Here is an 18,803-nt window from a genome sequence, read left to right on the forward strand (position 1 = left end):
CGTCCCAGAGCTGACACAAAAATCTAGGAAGCTTTCAACGTCTTACAGCTGAACGTGAAAATTTGTATATTGTACATGCTCTCATCTGATTAAAGAAACCTTGGTCAGTAAATTGTATCATCTTCAATTGGATCTGCAGATGAGAGAAAAACAACAACATTGTTCTAATGTGGCCTTCCACAACCTGGTGCCCCCTAAATATTTTGAGCCATCATCAAAATCATCCCTGACAATTGGCCATGCTGGCTGGAGCTACAGTGGTGCCCCGCAAGACGAAATTAATTCGTTCCGCAAGTTTTGTCGTCTAGCGAATTTTTCGTCTTGCGAATCACGAAATCCCATAGGAATGCATTGAAAATCAATTAATGCGTTCCTATGGTCAAAATAGTCCAAACAAAGCCAAATTTGGTACAACAACAGTTTCTTAACTGCTCTTTAAAGTCACACATACTGTAAAGAGCAGTTCAAAAATTGAAGGGAAAATAAATTAACTTTATAAACAAAACATGTCTTTGTTTTTAGACAAAGGAAACAAAGTCGCGAGACGTTTTCGTCTTGCGAAGCAAGCCCATAGGTGAAATTCGTCTTGCGAGGCAAATCGAAAACGGAAAAACCTTTCGTCTAGCGAGTTTTTTGTCTTGTGAGGCATTCGTCTTGCGAGGTACCACTGTAATGAGATTTGAAGCCGCAGTAACATCTGTAGGGCAGCAGGTTGGGAGGTACTGTTCTAAAGTGGTGGGGGGGGGAATGCTCTCCTTTTGAATGATTTACACATGTATTACAACAGGCATTCTCTTACAAAAGAGGAAGGGCATGACTTCTCCAAGACATCACTTGCCACCTTCAGTTCATGCCCACCAGTTAATCATGGCTACCTTTTTAGTCAATGGAAATTAAGAGACTTAAGAGACGGCAACCCTAATCGCTTGTTTTCTGAGTGAAGCTTCTGACTTTTACAGCTCAAATTTTAGACCCGTGTCTTTTTCCATGATAGATAAGTCGGCTCAATCTCCAAAACATGCACGCAAACACGCAATCTTTCACACACACACACTCACGTTTTGGTAGGGCTGCAGTTCTAGTCAAGTTTGTTTTTACTGACAGGTATGTTTTCAGCAGGTTTAGCTCCTGCTGCCTTTGTGCCCAATCCGTACATCATCAGCGCTGCTCCTCCAGGAACGGACCCCTATGCGGCAGGGCTTGCCGCAGCTGCAACGTTAGGTGAGATGCTTAATGAGATGTATGGTTATTTTTAAAAAATATCTGTCTATCTTATCTATCTATCTATATATATATAATGCTGTAAGTTTGGGGAGTTTCCTGCTCATGGGTGGAAAGTTTTTACACCTTGCAGTAGAGCACTGGATGAGAAAGCATAAAACTGAACCCAAAGATGTTTTGCTTCTGCAGCACAAGTAGCAGCATGAGAACAACGGTAGAACTGACCTGTTATAGCACCAACCTATCATAGCACTGTTTTTCTTCTGCTCATGGTTGTTTGGCTCAATTTTTGCTACTGAACACCATGTCAAAAGTGATCCTGTGAATTGGGGTCATGTAGGTCTTACTTGCATGCAAGGGCTCTCGTGTCCGAGCGTCTTCACAGCTTAAGCAGCTGAAACCATAGCAAGCTTAAGATAATAAAGGGAAGTCATACAAGGCTTGGACAGCTGGGGTTAACGCTCTTTCTCCCCACCCCCTTTACTGTATACTGTTGCACTTCTGTGGGAAGGAAGTATCCCCTTTCAAAATGAAATATCAGATGGATGTCCAGCAGATACGCAACGTTGTCTAAAGCATAAGTTAGATTGTCTGCGTTCATCAATATTCTCTTGCGAAATTGGTCTGGGAGATGAGAAACTATAGCAGGATCGCCATGGTACAGGGGATTTTTTAATAAAGGGCTTGTGATGACATTTTCGTAACCACGTTTTAAATATTGGGGCCACAGCGCTATTTTATTTGTTATACAAGTGTCTCCCCACTTAAGCACAGGTTATGTTCTGGGCCTCTGCGTGCATAACTGAAATGAAGTGGAGAGCATCTTCTAAAAAGCCTCCAGTTGCTGCTCTCCTACTTTCCCCAATCCAGCCCAAAATATCTGGAGTTGAAGCTCTGGGGCTGGCCAGAGGCTGGAGGGTGCATGGGAAAGTGGACTCTGCTGCTGCTGCACTACCCTGAGTGCCAGCTGTTAGGCGGGAGTCTGAGCAGCTGAACCTGAATTGGAAATAGAAAGAGGGAGCACATGATTAACTCCACCTATTTCTGCCCCATTCTGAGACCAACAGTTGGGAGGCCATTTCCATAATTTTTGGAAAGTGGAGGTGTGAAAGCATGGCACTTCTCACATGGCTCTGTCCCAAAATGTGTTTAAATATAGGAAATTTCATGGAACATGGCCAAGGACCTGGTTACTTGAGCACCACCATGGGATGCTGTTGTTATGTAGAGTTACCATGACATAGGCCAATCCCATTATCTCAGGCCCTATTTATCTTTATATCAATTGGTTTACTCATGTCTAGCAATGATGACACTCTTGCCCTCACTGAGAACATTGATTCTATAATGAGAGCTTTTTGTAAGTACTCATTTGCTCTGAGCCGGACATGAATTTTCACCTACTTACAATATTAAAACTATTTTAAGGAGATGCATACTTTTATCTTGAAGCCCTCCTTGAATAGATGCTGGTGGTGGTTGATAAACGCTGCTCATTCTTCTCTTCCCTTCTAGTAATACATATGTTACTAGAGAAGCATGGAATTGGGAGTTATGGGGAAGGGGCAGTATAATGGCAATACAATCTGGTGCCCACCTTTTAGAGCTGGTGGGATGGGTTGTAAATGTGTGACGTGCTGATCTATCATCTTTTGACAGTGAGAAGTTTGTGCTGTCATGATGACTACGTGGGAGATTTTGTGTGAATGCCTAGAGTGGTGGCTTTGGTTATTTGGAGCCTGGATGCAAACTCCTGCTCAGCCATGAATCTTCAGCTTGTGTGTTAGTGTGGTGTAGTAGCTAGAGCAGGAATGCAGAACCTGTGGCCCTCCTTAACTGCTGTTGGACTACAACTCCCATCATCCCTATCCATTGGCCATGTCAGCTGGGGCTGATGGGAGTTGTAGTCAAACAGCACCTTTAGGACCACAGATTATCCAGCTCTGGGACAGAGTGTTGAACTTCAGCTAAGCAAGCTTGGGTTCAAATTCCCACCAAAATGGAAGAGCAATATTTTTATCCAGGATAAAAGAAGATGTAGAACTATTCATATACCTTTGAACTCCATGTAAGACAGATGACAAAAGCATGTAATGAATGTGTGTAGTAAGTTCAAAAGCATGCTTTCAGCTTCTGTCTACTGATCTCTTTTCTTTTTCTGGCCAGGAAAAACCAAATTATCAACTCCCTCTTTAGAAACAGTCAATGCAAGCTAGTTACTTCAGTAAATTCAAATTACATTTTTCGCTCCACAATACACACAAACATTAATTCGATACTCTGCACAGCTGGTAACAACAGCTCATTTAATTAGAGACTGTTAACACCCCAGTCAAACACGCAGGTAATCTGAAAAAAATAGCATTGGCAATTCATTTATCTAGCCACAGATGGGGGTGGGAGGAGTTTGATTAAAATCTAGGTGATTTTAAATCATGGTTTAAATTGCCATGGGAAAAGTACTGATCTTTTATTCATTTAATTAAAATCAAGCTTTCCGTCTAAACTTCAGATAACTTCCAAAACAAAAGTTGCTTGACATAACCTGGTCTTATGGATCAAGTAGGGGCTTTTGTCTGCATTATCCAGGCAAATGTTAACTGTATAAAAAAACAAAAACGTTTTTCACTGTTTTAGCAAATGGCACATTAAACATCGCCTGTTTAATAAGCTTTATTCACAACTTGTGTCAAATATTAGTGTGGTAGCTAGATGCTAATTACTCCACGGAGACACTCTTATTTCAAAACATAGATTTCAGTTTATGAATATTTATGTCTGTCTAGAAGCCAAACAATAACACGAATGTGTTTATTTCTCTTCTCTTGGAAAAGCACTGTTTCTGTTTTTAAACTACATCATGGGTAGTTAGAGGTTGTAAGGTAGAATAGGATCACCTAGAGATTAAACAGGCTTTGTGGATTGTCTTGGGTAGGTACAGGATGTCCTCTTCTGAAGTCATATTCTGGATCCCAGTTTCTGTGATGAGCAACTAGTCCCTGACCTCCAATATCAAACTGATGTACATAAGAACAGAAGAAGAGCCTGCTGGATCAGGCCAGTGGCCCGTCTGATCCAGCATCCTGTTCTTACTGAGACAGACCATATGCCTGTGGCGAACAGGCAAGCAGGATTCGAGCACAGGAGCGTTCTGCCTTCTATGGTGTCCAGCAACTGGTATTCAGAAGCATTACTACTTCCTAATTGGAGGGCAGAGTATGGCCCTTATGGCAGGAAGCCATTGACAGCCTTCTCCCCTGTGAATCTGTCAAATCGCCTTTTAAAACCATCTAGGTTGGTGGCCACCAGTGCCTCCTGGGTGAATGTGTTCCATAGTATGTGGTGTGTGAGGAAATACTTAGTTGTATCTGTCCTGAATCTTCCAACATTCAGCTTTTTTGGATGTCCAGGAGTTCTCGTATTATGAGAGAGGAAGGAAAACCTTTCCCTATCCACTCGCTCCATGCTGTACATAATTTTATAAACTTCTCTCGTGTTACTTCTTACTCACCTTTCCCCCAAATTCTGCAGCCTTTCTTCTTAGGCAATTGTTCCACCTCCCATCATTTTGGCTGCCCTTTTCTGATCCTTTTTCAACTTGACAATATCCGGTTCGAAGTGAGGCGACCAGAACCACCGTACACAGTATTCCAAATGAGGTTGTGCCATAGAATTGTGTAACGGTGTTATGATATTGGCATTTTTATTTTCAGTTCCTTTCTTGAATTTCCTATCATAGAATTTGCCTTTTTCAATGCACACCAGGTCGGCATCTCCATTGAGCTGTCTACTGTGATCCCAAGGTTTCGCTCCTGATCAATCACTGCCAGTTCAGACCCCATGAAATGAAAATAAAAAATAAAAAATTGGCCTGAATGCATCACTTTACACTTGTTCACATTGCTTTGCTTTTGTCATTTTACTGCCCACTCAGTTTAGAGAGGTCCTTTGGGGAGCTCTTTGCAATCTCTTTTTGTTTTAACAACCCTGAACAAAGTATCATCAGCAAACTTGGCCGCCTCATTCCTCACTCTTAACTCTAGATTGTTTATGAACAAGTTAAAAAGGACAGGTACCAATATCAGTCCCTTGAGGACTCACTTTTGACATCTCTCCATTCAGAGAACTGTCCATTTATTCATTCTGTTTGCTTCCTGCAACTTAACCAATTCCTGATCCACAAGAGAACGTCTCCTTTTATTCCTTGGCTGCTAAGCTTATGCAGGAGTCCTTGGTGAGTTATTTTGTCAGAAGCTATTGTTTATCAGCCAGATCACCTCTATACCTATATGCATGTTGACACTCCGTAAATGTATATTTTCTTTCCCTGTGATTTCTTGTTAACAAAGGAAAAGACCTTTAGCTCAATTTGTTTAATACTGAGCGCTGTGTTTGACAGATGGTCATTCTTTATAGTTTTAAGTCATTATAAGTGTAGCCTTCACTTCTAATACATTGAGTCAAACTAGGCATAACATTAAATGTGTGAATGCATTTAATGTGTATTTTACTTCAAATTACAGCCACATGGGTGGGGGGTTAACCCTTTCCCCCCAATGCTACAGTCCCAGCAAAAATCCCATTTAGAAGAGCTATAATTGATCTCCTCAGGGGCAGGGGCAAGGGCAGGGGCTAGTTTTTGGCAGGACCATGGCATGGGGGTTGGCCTTTTGCTGACAACCTTACAATCCTCCTCCTCACTGTTGCCATTGGGGGGGGGGGATAATTCTAAAAACAACAAGTAAGGAAATGATTCCTTTCCACAGCTATTACTTTAGATGTTTTCAAAAAACACACATTAAGGACATCCATACACTTTACACCATCCCTTAGTACTGTGTTTAGATTTCATTTGCCAGGCTATTCTAATTAAATGAACATGAGGTTGTTATTTTTTTAAAAAACTAAATAAATAAATCAAAACCAAATTTTACTTTAGAATATTTTTTTTTTGTCTCTTGTTGCCCTGAAAGATTTGGTGAACAATTGGAAATTTGTGGCTTTCTATGGTAAACTGCAAGAAAACATCAGGGACTTGTCACTTTTTCAGTACCTGCAATGTAGCATGTTTATAAATAAGTAGATGCTGAAATGTCACCGGGCAGCAGTTTGGACAAGCAATAGCCACATAATGATACAAAGCTCTGCCATCCAGCACCTTTTCAAAGGCTGAATTGGGAACCAAGCCAGGCTAAACAGCAGCAGTGGAGGGTGGTGGGGAGCAAAGACCTTTCCAGTGAAATGGTTGAGAGAAGAAATAACAATACAAGTACAGCATGGGGTGCTTCTGGTTTTTAAAGACTGAAGAAGGCTGCTGCTGAAAAGTGCCCACTTGCTGGCTGAACAAACTGTAGAAAAATGGCATAAATTGACAAAATGTGCTTGACCATGAAAAGGATGAGAGACAAATGGGACTTGTACGATTGTGAGCTGGTCAAATGTCAGCAACAGAAAAGGGTGTGAATGGCTAGAAAAAGCTGCATTTTTTTATTTCTGTATGAGAACGACACACACACAAACACACACATTCATACATATTCGCTCTCCACCTTTTATTCATGCATCTCAAATAGGGGTAATGCCAGCAAGGCATTGTAAATATTTGCACCAATAAGACAATCCTGTCTGTTAGAAGTTTTAAAGGCTTGGTAGGAAAAGTATATACATTACTTCTGAGTAAACATACAGTGATCTGAAAAGCTTTATGATCTAGAAGAGCTTTGCTAGGTCCAAGTTAGAACTTTTCAATTGGATGAATGGGAAGCACAAGTATCTTAGGTGAAATACTTTATCTGAGCAGGTGGATGATGTTCTTAAAGACTTGCAGTGCTCTTTCTGCCGAAAGTGGCAGACGATTGGAAATGGAGGCGATAGCTTTGTTATTCCACCGCCCCCTACTCCCACCATGGAGGAGTAAGCAAAACCACTGGCCCTTCACAACTCTTGTTCTGTTAATGAATTGCACAAAAGCACCAGCAGAAGATAAAGCCAGTCCTCTGTTGATATTTTAGGTCCTGCAGTTGTCCCTCATCAGTACTACGGAGTGGCTCCCTGGGGAGTATATCCTGCCAGTCTCTTCCAACAGCAAGCTGCTGCTGCCGCAGCTGCAACAAATTCCTCAAATCAGCAGACCGCTCAGCAGACGCAGCAAGGACAGCAACAGGTGAGCACCAGTGCGCTTTTGCACTAGCCATTAATTGACCTGAATCTGCAGCCTTTTTTCAGGAACAGCTCTTTTTAAAAAAACACACATGAGCCTTTCTTGCTGCAGAAAGGGCTGAAAAGAGGAAGCGGAATTGTTGCCTGCCCCTGCTCCCTTTACATATGTCCTAGTTCATCTGCATAACTTGGTGCCAGTCAAGAAGGAGGTAGATTCTCTGTGATGTGTTCTGTTAAACCAGCAATGGGGAACCTGTGGCCATCCAGACACTGTTGGACCATGGCTGCCATCACCCCTAACCACTGGCCATGCTTGTTGGGGTAGAGATGAAGTGGGAGCCCCAATAATACCTGGAGGGCCACAGATTCCCCATTCCTGTCTTAAACCCATATTAGATACTGCAAAAGTTTGGAGTGACTTTGTGGTGTTTTGAGAGGCACACTTGTTGGCTGCTGGATAGATCCTCTTTAGCGACTCATGTGGAGTTCTGATTTCCAGGCTCCAAAAAATCAATGGGCAAATTGGAAAAGGGGCAAAGGGGCCTTCTGAGGCACCTAGATATTGCAATGCAGTTGTGTTTATTTCATTAATGTGGCTGCTCCATTCACACACAAACTATAGAGGATGAGTTCATCTTTTTTGACATCAAGAGGAGCATGCAAATGAGGGGAATTTAAATTATGTCCCCTCTCCATACCTTGCTGAGCTGCATTGCTTCAGGCATTTTCCCTCTGCAATCTGTCTCACTTCCTGTACTGAAGTTGAGCTGGTCAAAAAGTGCTTGAAGCAGTGCATCACAGTGTGGAAAGGGTGAGGAGCTAAGATAAGGTTTCGCTTCCCAAACCTGCATGCTGTATTTCATGTAGAAAAAGAAATGGACTCCCACATTTAGCTTTTTATGTGAACAGGGCAGAAGCACAAATGAATATACACGGTTGCCCTTTCATGCCTAGTTTACCTTGGAGGGGATTTAAAGGCTCTTCATCTGAGCATAGCCTTGAAAAAGCTGTGAACTCTTCCTCCAGGGAAGAGATGAAATCTTTGAGGTGGAGGTGGCAGCAGAGGGTGTGTGCTGACAGTTTGTAAACCCTTAAGGCTTGAGTAGGACAAGAAGTGGGTTTAAAATTGCAAAATGTAGATTATGGTTACATTGTAGCAAAAACTTCTCAAGATCAATTTAGCAAATCAGAATCCATTTTTTTCTGAACTTGCTACAAGAGAGTACTGCAGAGCCAGTGTGTTGTAGCTGTTAACAGTGTTGCACTAGGTTTGTGGAGACACAATTCACATCGCAACTCAGCCTTGAAGCTCACTTTTTGTGACCGTCGGTCAGTTGTAGTCTCTCGGTGTAGCCTACCACAAGAAGATAAAAGCATGTGAGAGAGGAGGGGAGAGGGCTAATTATACCACTATCTTGAGCTCCTTGGAGGGAAATATGTAATGTGAAAGTAATAATAAACAAAAATTCTGAAAGTTGCTCATTAATCAGGGTTTAACAATGGTCCCAGTGTTAGGGACCATGGATCTGGTAGGGTTGTCTCAGGCATTTGGGGTTGGTTGGTGCCTGCTGTGCTAGTGTAGCATCAACGGGCTAGGTTACTGAAGCTGGCAGGTAGAACATGTATATGTGTATTTGTATATAGTAAGGGAGAAGAGCATTTTTCTTTGGCCACCCCAGTTGTCCTCAAAGGTCTGGCAGTGATGACACTCTTGCCCTCACTGAGAACGCTGTTCGGTAATGAGAATCTTGCTTTGTACTCAGGTGTGCTGAGCTGGACCTTCTTAAACAGAAAGCAGCAACAATGTTAAAAGTTGCCAGTTTCTTCCTTTGCCCATTGAAAATGCATCTGTCCCTTTTTGATATATCCAAGACAAGAGTGCCTATTTGGGAATATATTTTCATAGCATGGAGAAGGTAATAAATTCTATAGACGTTGCAAGACCTCCCTCAGTAAAACTGAAGTAAAATACAGTAAGTTTATTGCTATTCGTTGCCAAAGGAAGTTCAGGCTGTATTTTAAATTAGATCAGCTTCCAGAAGTTTGTAGAATTGCGGGCTTCGGTCTGTTAATTGTCGATTAGTCAAAAGTCCACACATTTTGGCAGCGCTTGGTAGCCAGTGTTGGTTTTTTCCTAGTAACCAATGAGGCTGCTTTTTCACTTCCTGCTCTATGGCAGCAAAGTGAGTGTCTTCTTCTTTGTACTTGGTACCCTACAAAGTTGTTGGTTTTTTTACTGGGAATGATTAGTGGAGAGTGTGTGTGTTTGCAGTCCCCTCCAAGCTATGACGCTGATGTAGCATGGCAGCACAGAATGCAGACGAGCTATTTTGAAAGCGGCACCCTCTTGTTTCTCTGTGCTGCCATTGAAAAGCCACCGGAATGTATGAAACCTTTGGTGTATACTAGAGGCTTTTCCTGTTGCTTGCCATAATCAAATTTGCAGGAGCCACTGGCAGTCATATTCCCAGACCACTGTGGCTAACCAGCTATAAGGATTGCATAACTCCATTTGTTTTCTGTGCCTTAGGTTCTCCGTGGAGGAGCCAGCCAGCGCCCTTTGACACCAAATCAAAACCAACAGGGCCAGCAAACAGACTCATTAGTGGCTGCAGCAGCAGTGAACTCGGCTCTTGCTTTTGGGCAGGGGCTGGCAGCAGGAATGCCAGGTAGGAGCTTTTGGTTCCTCGTAGCAGCAGATCTTCCTAAGCTGTAAAAGGAGCCTAGAATTTTTTGGGGGGGCGGTGGACACCGGGCACATTAGGGGCATTGCATTTAATAGACAGTAGAGGGGAGTGTTATGTAAAGTCTCTAATATGATTAACTGACCTGTTTTTGTAGGTTATCCAGTGCTGGCTCCTGCAGCTTACTATGACCAAACAGGTACTCTTGTGGTGAATACAGGGGCTAGGAATGGCCTAGGAGCTCCGGTACGACTAGTGGCCCCTGCTCCTGTCATCATCAGTTCCTCAGCAGCACAAGCAGGTAAGTCTCCCTATAATAGTTTGGGATAGCAGTGATTTCCTGTAGTTCCGTATGCTCGTGATTGATATAGTCAGTGTATTAGAAATCCAGTGAAGCAATGGCCCTCCTATAGAATTCAAATTATATTGAACATTGAAGGTGGTGTCATTTTACATGTCTAGGAAGGCGCAGCACACACTAAACTAAAAGTCACAAGCTAAAGCTTTGTGGTTCAAAAAACCTGGCTAAAATAAAGTAGTGTAGAATTACAGAGTTGGAAGAGACCGCAAGGGACATCTAGTCCAACCCCCTGCAATGCAGGAATCTGTTGCCCAGTGTGGGGCTCGAACCTACGAGCTTGAGATTAAGAGGCTTATGCTTTACCGAATGAGCTGTTTCTCTTCTTCCCACACCATTTGGCCTCATCCCGGGGCCCAGCCAGAGCAGAAAATGTTGCAGCTGTGATTTTAACTACCCTCACAAATGTGAAGACAAGAGTATGGGCAATATTACTAGACATGATAAATGAATGTTCATAAAGAGAGGAAAGAAAAGGCAAGGCCTTGACTTAACCTTAAGTGCTGCCCAAGATCCTAGTGTAAAAGTAACTGATCCACTTTGTGAGGAGCGCCATCAAAAGCTGCATCAGTGTGAGCAGTCAGTTGTATACATAGTCTAATACAATTACATTTAATTTTAGAAGAAGGGATGTCTCAGAACGAGGGTAGTAATTTTATGGAAAGCTGAAAAAAAGACAGTTGGGAGGTTTTAAATCCTTTCATTACATCCAGAGCTTATTTAAGACCAATACAATAAAGGCTTACATAAAATGTATACTGCTACAAATTGGAAATGGCAAAACACAAAGCAAGTACCTGAAAATGTTGGCGTGATTGAAAAGCCAGAGACGGTAATAGGCACAGATGTTTCCTGTAAGGCAGCCTTCACCAACCTGGTGCTCTGCAGATGTTTTGGAAACATGGCCCATTTCCAGTGGGATCAAAGAGGATTGTAGTCCAAAACATCTGGAGAGGGGCACCTGCTTTAGTAAGACCACCAGAGGTGAAAAGAGCACAAACTGGAATACAACATACCTTGACCATAAATCAAGCCAAGATGCATTAGCCAATTGCTAATGAGAGAAAAGCTAATAATAGTTTTCTTCATATGCATTAGGAAAACTGCCAGAGAAAAGCAGCAGGACCATTAGACAGACGAAGTGGTTTGCCAGGGGAATAGCAGGCAACCTAGATGAATTCTTAGCATCAGAATTTGCAGCAGAGTTCAGAAATGCATGCGCCTGAGCCATTTTTTCCTTCCTGAAGTAAACTTGAAGGAAAACAGAGAAAATAGTACGTCAGGACTCCTGGCGAGAAGTGAATGCATGTTAATGGTCTATGGCAGTAGACTAGGACTCCTGGCAGGTCTACCATTCATAGTCAGTGGGCTTCTGGCAGGACCCAAGCCTGGCCCATTCATTGTTGGCAGCAACTAAGACAGGGGTGAAGATTGTGGTGCCTTCCAGATGTTTGACCACAACTCTTATCAGCCCTAGCCAGCATGACCAATGGTTGGGGGTCATGGGAGTTTGTAGTTCAAAACGTGTGGAGGGCAACAAGACGGTGAAGGCTGCCATAAGCCAAGGTAACAAAAATAAAATTCCAACATTTTAAAAAAATTCTGTATCTTTGGGGTTTTTTTAAAAAAAACATTTTACCTCAAATTGAAATTAAAGGCACACTTCACTTGTGCCTTCAGAGATTTGCTCCTTAGCATGCTAAAGAGTAAGAGCTGTTTATGCTCTGAGCAGCCCAGCAGTGCTGCCTCCAGCCTGGGATGGAGCGAGCTCAAAACTGATAACAAAGGAAAGGAGGCAACCCTTGATTTAAGAGAGGCAACACAACTGTTTCCTCTGTGGAGGCTGATTGAAAAGAGAGAGGTCAGAGCAGTAAATCCATGCGGAGATGTTGCAGTCAGCCTTTTCTAACTTCAGGCTTATGGGAACTTTTATAATTTGTTACGTTTATGCTTTGCGGTACACCTGGGAATTGCTGACCTAGGGGCTAGGTGGAAATGGTTGCTGACCTGTTTTGTGGAGTAAACGACAGGTGATGATGCACAGATGATGGAAATGTAAAACGGGAGTGCACTATAAGCAGGTTTCCCAAATTGCATTTTGTTTGTTTTGATTGTTTTAAAAAACCTTTTTCCTTCTTTTTGGTAGCAGTTGCAGCTGCTGCTGCTTCAGCAAATGGTGCTGCTGGCGGTCTAGGAGGAACGACCAATGGACCATTTCGCCCTCTAGGGACTCAACAGCCGCAGCCACAGCAGCAGCCCACCAGCAACCTGGCATCCAGCTCCTTCTATGGCAACAACTCCCTAACAAGCAATTCCCAGAGCAGCTCGCTCTTTTCTCAGGGCTCTGCCCAGCCTGCCAACACTTCCCTTGGCTTTGGGAGCAGCAGTTCCCTTGGTGCTACACTGGGGTCTGCGCTGGGAGGCTTTGGAACAGCAGGTAGGAGTTGTGGTTGTCTTGAGGGGAGGGCTGTGTGTGATGGGCGAGAACAAGCAAATCAATTCTGAAGAAATTGAACTGTTGTGCCCTTGATATACCCAGTAGCAGAAATCTACTTCCTGTAGATCATGTCTGATGGTTTCAGTTGCCACATGCCTTACGTATGTACCAAGGAATGTTTTCTTTCTCTGCCCTTTCTCCAAAAGAGCTTAGGGGTGCTAGCCCATATGGTCCTCCTCGTTTTCTCTAAACAGCTGTCCTGCAATAACTAGCTCAGGGCCCTCCAGCAAATTTTATTGCCAAATGGGGATTTGGAGCCAGCCCTCCTCCATCTTATTCCCAGCATTATTCCCACGGTTTCGTACAGCTCTCCATCAAATGTACAGTGTAAAATGTGGAGCAGGAGAAAGCTATTCATTCTGGGCATTCCGTTAACTTTAAGGAGTTCTTAAATGTCATGTTCAAATATCTCCATATTTCTTCTGTTTGCACTTCTCCTAGGCCAAAGCGTAGTACCTCTCCTTATCCTTATCTCCATATCCTCCCTTTCCCAATTGTTCAGTGCCCCAATCATATTTATCCTCCCATTTCTTCCTTTCACAGTTGCAAACTCTAATACAGGCAGTGGCTCTCGCCGAGACTCTCTAACGGGCAGCAGTGACCTGTACAAGAGGACATCTAGCAACCTGACTCCTATTGGGCACAGTTTTTATAATGGCCTTGGGTTTTCCTCTTCTCCGGGGCCTGTTGGCATGCCTTTGCCTAATCAAGGACCTGGCCATTCTCAGACTCCACCACCACCCTTATCTTCCCACGGATCTTCTTCCAGTTTAAACCTTGGTAAGGGGGTATTACTGCTGTTGCTCTGGGGTGGAAATAGGGACGTCTGTCTTCATGCTTCTGAGAGACAGTTTGGGGAAATCATATCTCTGCTTAGGAGATAGGCCAAGAACAAGCTATGTATGAACTTTTTGTTTCCACATGTCCCTTCACTCTGAGCTTCAGTTAAACTAGAAAGCCCCTGATTTAACCAGCTTTCCATTTTGCCCCAACCAGGAAACTATGATAACCAGCTTTGGAAGAAGGCAGGTTATTAAACCACAGTTTGAAGTTGGCTTAATATTTGACCTTATTCCAAGAGCCTGGTAATCATGATTTCCAAAGTCAGATGAAATAGAAAAACTGTGATTGGTTAGAGGCTTCCTGGTTTAATCATGGCTCATAGTGAAGGGGCTGTGTTTGTGAGCAAAGGACTTATGCTTTCAGTTGTGGCCCATTGTTTGGGTAAAGTACTGCTTAACCATCATGGTTGCCTATTTGGCTTGCTCTCTGCATATTCTAAAAGAAATTGAATGTCATATATTCATAATTGTTGGTGTGACCTCACACTCATAGCCTAATCTCCCTGTTACAAGTTATGATAAACATTCAAATTTTTGAAAAGGTTTAATAGATTTTCTGATCCTCTAAGAAATCCAGAATTAAAATTTAAACCTGCTGTCCATGTTGCATGACATGATAGAATAAACAGGCTCTAAGAAGCAGCACATTTGGTTTTTTCCCCCCGGGCAACAAATGTACTTGTTAGATGAGTTTCTCAATATTTTGCCATCATTTCATGTCCTCCTTGTTGTGGAGAAACTACTGCAAGTTATTTACAACAACACCACACACACACACACATGGTATGTTCCAAATGTCTTGCACTTAATCTACTGTAAGGAAAATAATCTGGACTTACATGAATGACAAAGAGGAAGTGCCATCTGTGTATTTGTGGGGTGGGTTTCTATAGAAGTTAATCCTTAAACAGAAGCATAGGAAAGCACCTTATACTGAGTCAGACCATTGGTCCATCTAGCTCAGTATTGTCTACACTGACTGGCAGTGGCTCTAAAATTTCAGGCAAGGGTCTTTCCTAGCCTTTCCACTCACAAATTGATTGCACTATATTGCCTTATTCATGTGTTTCTAATAAATCATGCTGCAGGCTGAAATAATATGCTGTGCCACATGTCATGACGTGCAGCTAACACTAAGGAGTAGTGTCTCGTTATAATGGGCTTCATTAAGCTTTCCACCCTTGCATTTTTTTAAAGGAAAAATGTGACAGACACTGGGCAAGAGGTAATAGGTGCATCTTAAACCATTCTTCAAGATGTAAGGTGGTATCAAGAATGAGACACAGCAACCCCTGTCACTCAGGCACTTTCACCTTCTCTTTCACAGACGAGAATAAGCTTTTTCTTTTAGGCTAACTACAGTTCCCGGTAATGTCCAAACTCAGGAACCATAGTTAAACTATGGTTAATAAAAACAAACAGGGATCTATAACGCAGCTTGATTTTGGATTTTTCACACTAACCATAGTATAAACAAAAGACAGTTCCCTGAGTTGTAGTGTCAGGAGGGAGTATGGTTAGTTTAAAAGCGGAAGCACTTGATCCCTTCTCCATAGGTGCCAAAGAGGAAGGGAATGCAAAAGTCTGAATGAAACAGTCAGCCATGCAACTTTTGGGTTGCAGTGTTTAGATTTCTCCTTATTAGAGTATGCTCTGCCCTGGTTGCAGTCTGGGTTAAAAAAAAAATACATACATTGTATTCACAGCCCTAATTCTTTCCAGTCAGCTCCCTGTTTACTGTAGTATTTCGACAAGGATTTTAAAACTAAAATCACGGTCCCCTTGCAGGAGGGCTTCCAAACGGAAGTGGCCGTTACATCTCTGCTGCCCCTGGAGCTGAAGCCAAGTATCGCAGCGCAAGCAGTGCCTCCAGCCTCTTCAGCCCCAGCAGCACACTCTTCCCTTCACGTGTGCGTTATGGGATGTCGGACGTCATGCCCTCTGGTCGCAGCAGGCTGCTTGAGGACTTCCGTAATAACCGGTACCCGAACCTACAGCTGAGGGAGATTGCCGGGCACATCATGGAGTTCTCCCAGGATCAGCATGGATCCAGGTGAGATGGGAAAGCTAATTGAGAACAAATCACAGGGTTGCCCTTTTACACAAACGCTCACAGGCATGTAGGGACAAGTGGGCATATGAACATCAACCTTACCTGTAGGGCCCTGTGGCATGCTCACTCCACTTCAGCCTTCCCATGTTGAAGGAGAAGGTCTGAAGGGGGCTTCCTAGCATGTTCAACTGAAGGTGCTTAGAAACCTCCTTGTAGCCAGGACCCTTCATCCGCAGGGAATCTAGGGATGTGTCTTAATGCCTCTTGTGGAAGGCACCGGGATGTGTCGGGCTTGTTTTCTTCAGCTCTCTGCTAGTGGCATACTCTAATTTAACTCATCTGAGTTAAAATAGGCATGGAGTTTTTATACAGAGGGCAGGGGGTTAGACCAGAATATCTCTGTGGTTCTTCTCCAGTTTGCAGCTGATCCTCAATTAAGCATGTGAGGCAGCTGAATGACTTTTGTCAAAATTTCAGCTCAGATAAAACCATAAACCCATTCTTTTTAATTGCAACCTCTGCAGATTTATCCAGCTTAAACTGGAACGTGCCACCCCAGCGGAACGGCAGCTTGTATTTAATGAAATCCTACAGGCAGCTTATCAGCTGATGGTTGATGTATTTGGAAACTATGTGATCCAAAAGTTCTTTGAGGTGAGTCATATCCATGATGCTAACTATATCTAGTAGTTGAACTGCTTCCATCTTAAAATAAGAGAACAATCTTATTTTGATTCTAATCTGTATGCTATCATTGCCTCTAGTTTGGCAGCCTGGAACAAAAACTTGCCTTGGCAGAACGTATCCGTGGCCATGTCCTCTCCTTGGCTTTGCAGATGTACGGCTGCAGAGTTATCCAGAAGGCTCTTGAGTTTATCCCTCCTGACCAGCAGGTAATTGTAAGTTTCCATTTTAACTTTACTACTTGATGTTGAATGTTGTTGTTCAACTGAGTTACCTTGTCCTTTGTTATGTGTGTGTGTGTGTGTTGTTTTTTCTTCCGTTAGTTTTTATGGTGCATCTGTTCTGTGACCTGTTTTCAGTGTGCAAATAGTAATAAACCTGCAGAGATCAGGGCTAGGGATTCAGGGCCGAGAGAAATACTGTGAGTGAGTTTTCAGATCAGTTCTGTCAGAAACTTACTGAAGAAAGCATTTCTTAAGGAACTTTTAAAAGTATGTTCTCCTCCTTTTGGATCCTCTCTCTTGGATCAGAGAAGTGCTGATCAGTGGCTGGCTCTTAAGTCAGAAGGAACAGCAGCTGAAGAGAGCCAACTTGCTCTCTGCCCCACAGATTAACAGCATGCTATGGAAATCCTCTCCTTGCTAACTGCAATAATTGATGGAAATGTTCCTTCCTTTGGATGGAGCCATAACTGAGTGGTAGAGCACATTTCACTTCATGCAGAAGGCCGCAGGTTGAATAAAAGGGCCAATTTGCAGATGATAAGAAAGGGCTCTTTCTCCCTAACACCCTAGAGAACTGCTGCCAGTGGATGGTACTGGTTTAGATGGAGAATTGATTTGAACCTGTTCAAGGCAGCTTCTTACTGCCCCTGTGTTGCTTGCCAGTTGCAATTCTGGTGGTGCTTTCTCTCTCTCTCTCTCTCTTTGTCCCTCCTTCCATAGAACGAGATGGTCCGGGAACTGGATGGACACGTGTTGAAGTGTGTGAAAGACCAGAATGGTAACCACGTTGTGCAGAAGTGCATTGAATGTGTGCAGCCCCAGTCCCTGCAGTTTATCATTGATGCGTTTAAGGGGCAGGTAAGTGTGTTGAGGGTCTGTGTATTGGGGGGGGGGATTTCTGTAAGATGCTATGGTTATAGTGGATATAGATTCTATAGTGTGCTCCTTGTTTGACAGAGCAATGTGAGCCAAAAAGATAGGCCCCTGACCTGAGAACACTACAAAACCTCACCCTGAATTTTGCCCTGGGCCTGGGAACAGGCGTTAGAGAGTATTCCACTTCAGTGTTATTAAGCTTGCTCCTAATTCCCTGCTGAAATTGAAGGTCTGAAGCCAAAGTTATATAGGAGAGGTAGATTTTGATCAACGTTTAAAAGGTAGCAATGGGTATATTGTAAGGGAGTTCAGCAATGAAGAACAGCAAAGGAGCTCCTTTCAGGAAAGCTGGTGGAGCAAAGGCTATAGCAGGTGTATAGCAGCATTATCTTTTTCTCATGAATCCATTTGTGACCCAGGAGACCCTTGGCTTCTCCTATCTTAAGAGCTACTTTTCTTTTCCAGAATTGGACTCAGCACGAACTTTTAAATGGTGATACATATACATCATGGCAATGAAAAGGTTTTTGAAAGCTGGGCTGACAATCTTAAACGCTCAGCTGCACCTGCCTGTTTATAATAAAGGTTCTGAAGTGGAGCAGGCTTTGTTTCACAGCTTTCAGAGCCTCACTCTAGCTGAATAATCATCACATACTATAACTTTTATGTCCTGCAGAATATTTCAGTTTGTTGAACTTTAGGTTGTTCTGATTATAAGGAATTTTTCCCTGTCCTCACTCGTGTCTGTTGAACTCAGGTGTTTGCCTTGTCTACCCATCCATATGGCTGCCGTGTCATTCAGAGGATCCTTGAGCACTGTCTACCTGAGCAGACTCTCCCCATCCTGGAAGAGCTTCACCAACACACAGAGCAGCTTGTGCAGGTAGTGCTTGGGGGTAAAAGAAGGTTGCCAGGGCCTGTTTTATCCCACCACAGTGCTGGGATTGTGGTGGAATCTTCCATTCTGTAAATATCCTTAAAGCTAGACAAGCCCTCTGAGAGCGTTTGGGGCTGGCAGCTCTGTTACCAAAGTTATTTTAAAACACTCCCAGAATAACTTGCATATGATCTTACTTGGCCACCTCGGTCAGCTTCTTTCTTTTATTTGAAAATTTATAACCCGCTATTTCATAAAATAGAAAAATGCAGCTTACAACATGCAGAATCCAGCCTACATCGCTCACTTGCTTCACAAGCATATCTTC

At 43.1% G+C, this 18,803-nt stretch overlaps 1 protein-coding gene across 7 annotated transcripts in view; it reads left to right on the forward strand.

The window, feature by feature from the left end:
- The window catches only part of PUM1 (pumilio RNA binding family member 1), a 49,356-nt gene that overhangs the window by 24,837 nt on the left and 5,716 nt on the right, over positions 1–18,803 (forward strand). For 3 of the 7 annotated variants that reach the window (XM_082229471.1, XM_082229473.1, XM_082229472.1), the window contains exons 9-19: positions 1,105–1,221; positions 7,233–7,384; positions 9,911–10,049; positions 10,222–10,365; positions 12,569–12,859; positions 13,463–13,699; positions 15,550–15,814; positions 16,339–16,468; positions 16,579–16,713; positions 17,443–17,580; positions 18,356–18,481. In XM_082229471.1, coding sequence (XP_082085597.1) covers positions 1,105–1,221; positions 7,233–7,384; positions 9,911–10,049; positions 10,222–10,365; positions 12,569–12,859; positions 13,463–13,699; positions 15,550–15,814; positions 16,339–16,468; positions 16,579–16,713; positions 17,443–17,580; positions 18,356–18,481 — 1,874 coding nt within the window. The remainder of the gene's footprint in view (positions 1–1,104; positions 1,222–7,232; positions 7,385–9,910; positions 10,050–10,221; positions 10,366–12,568; positions 12,860–13,462; positions 13,700–15,549; positions 15,815–16,338; positions 16,469–16,578; positions 16,714–17,442; positions 17,581–18,355; positions 18,482–18,803) is intronic. The other 4 variants (XM_082229474.1, XM_082229475.1, XM_082229476.1 and 1 more) reach the window with 4 other exon arrangements.

The sequence above is a fragment of the Podarcis vaucheri genome (genome assembly GCF_965113315.1).
Source record: "Podarcis vaucheri genome assembly, chromosome: 7".
Taxonomy (NCBI): Eukaryota; Metazoa; Chordata; class Lepidosauria; order Squamata; family Lacertidae; genus Podarcis; species Podarcis vaucheri.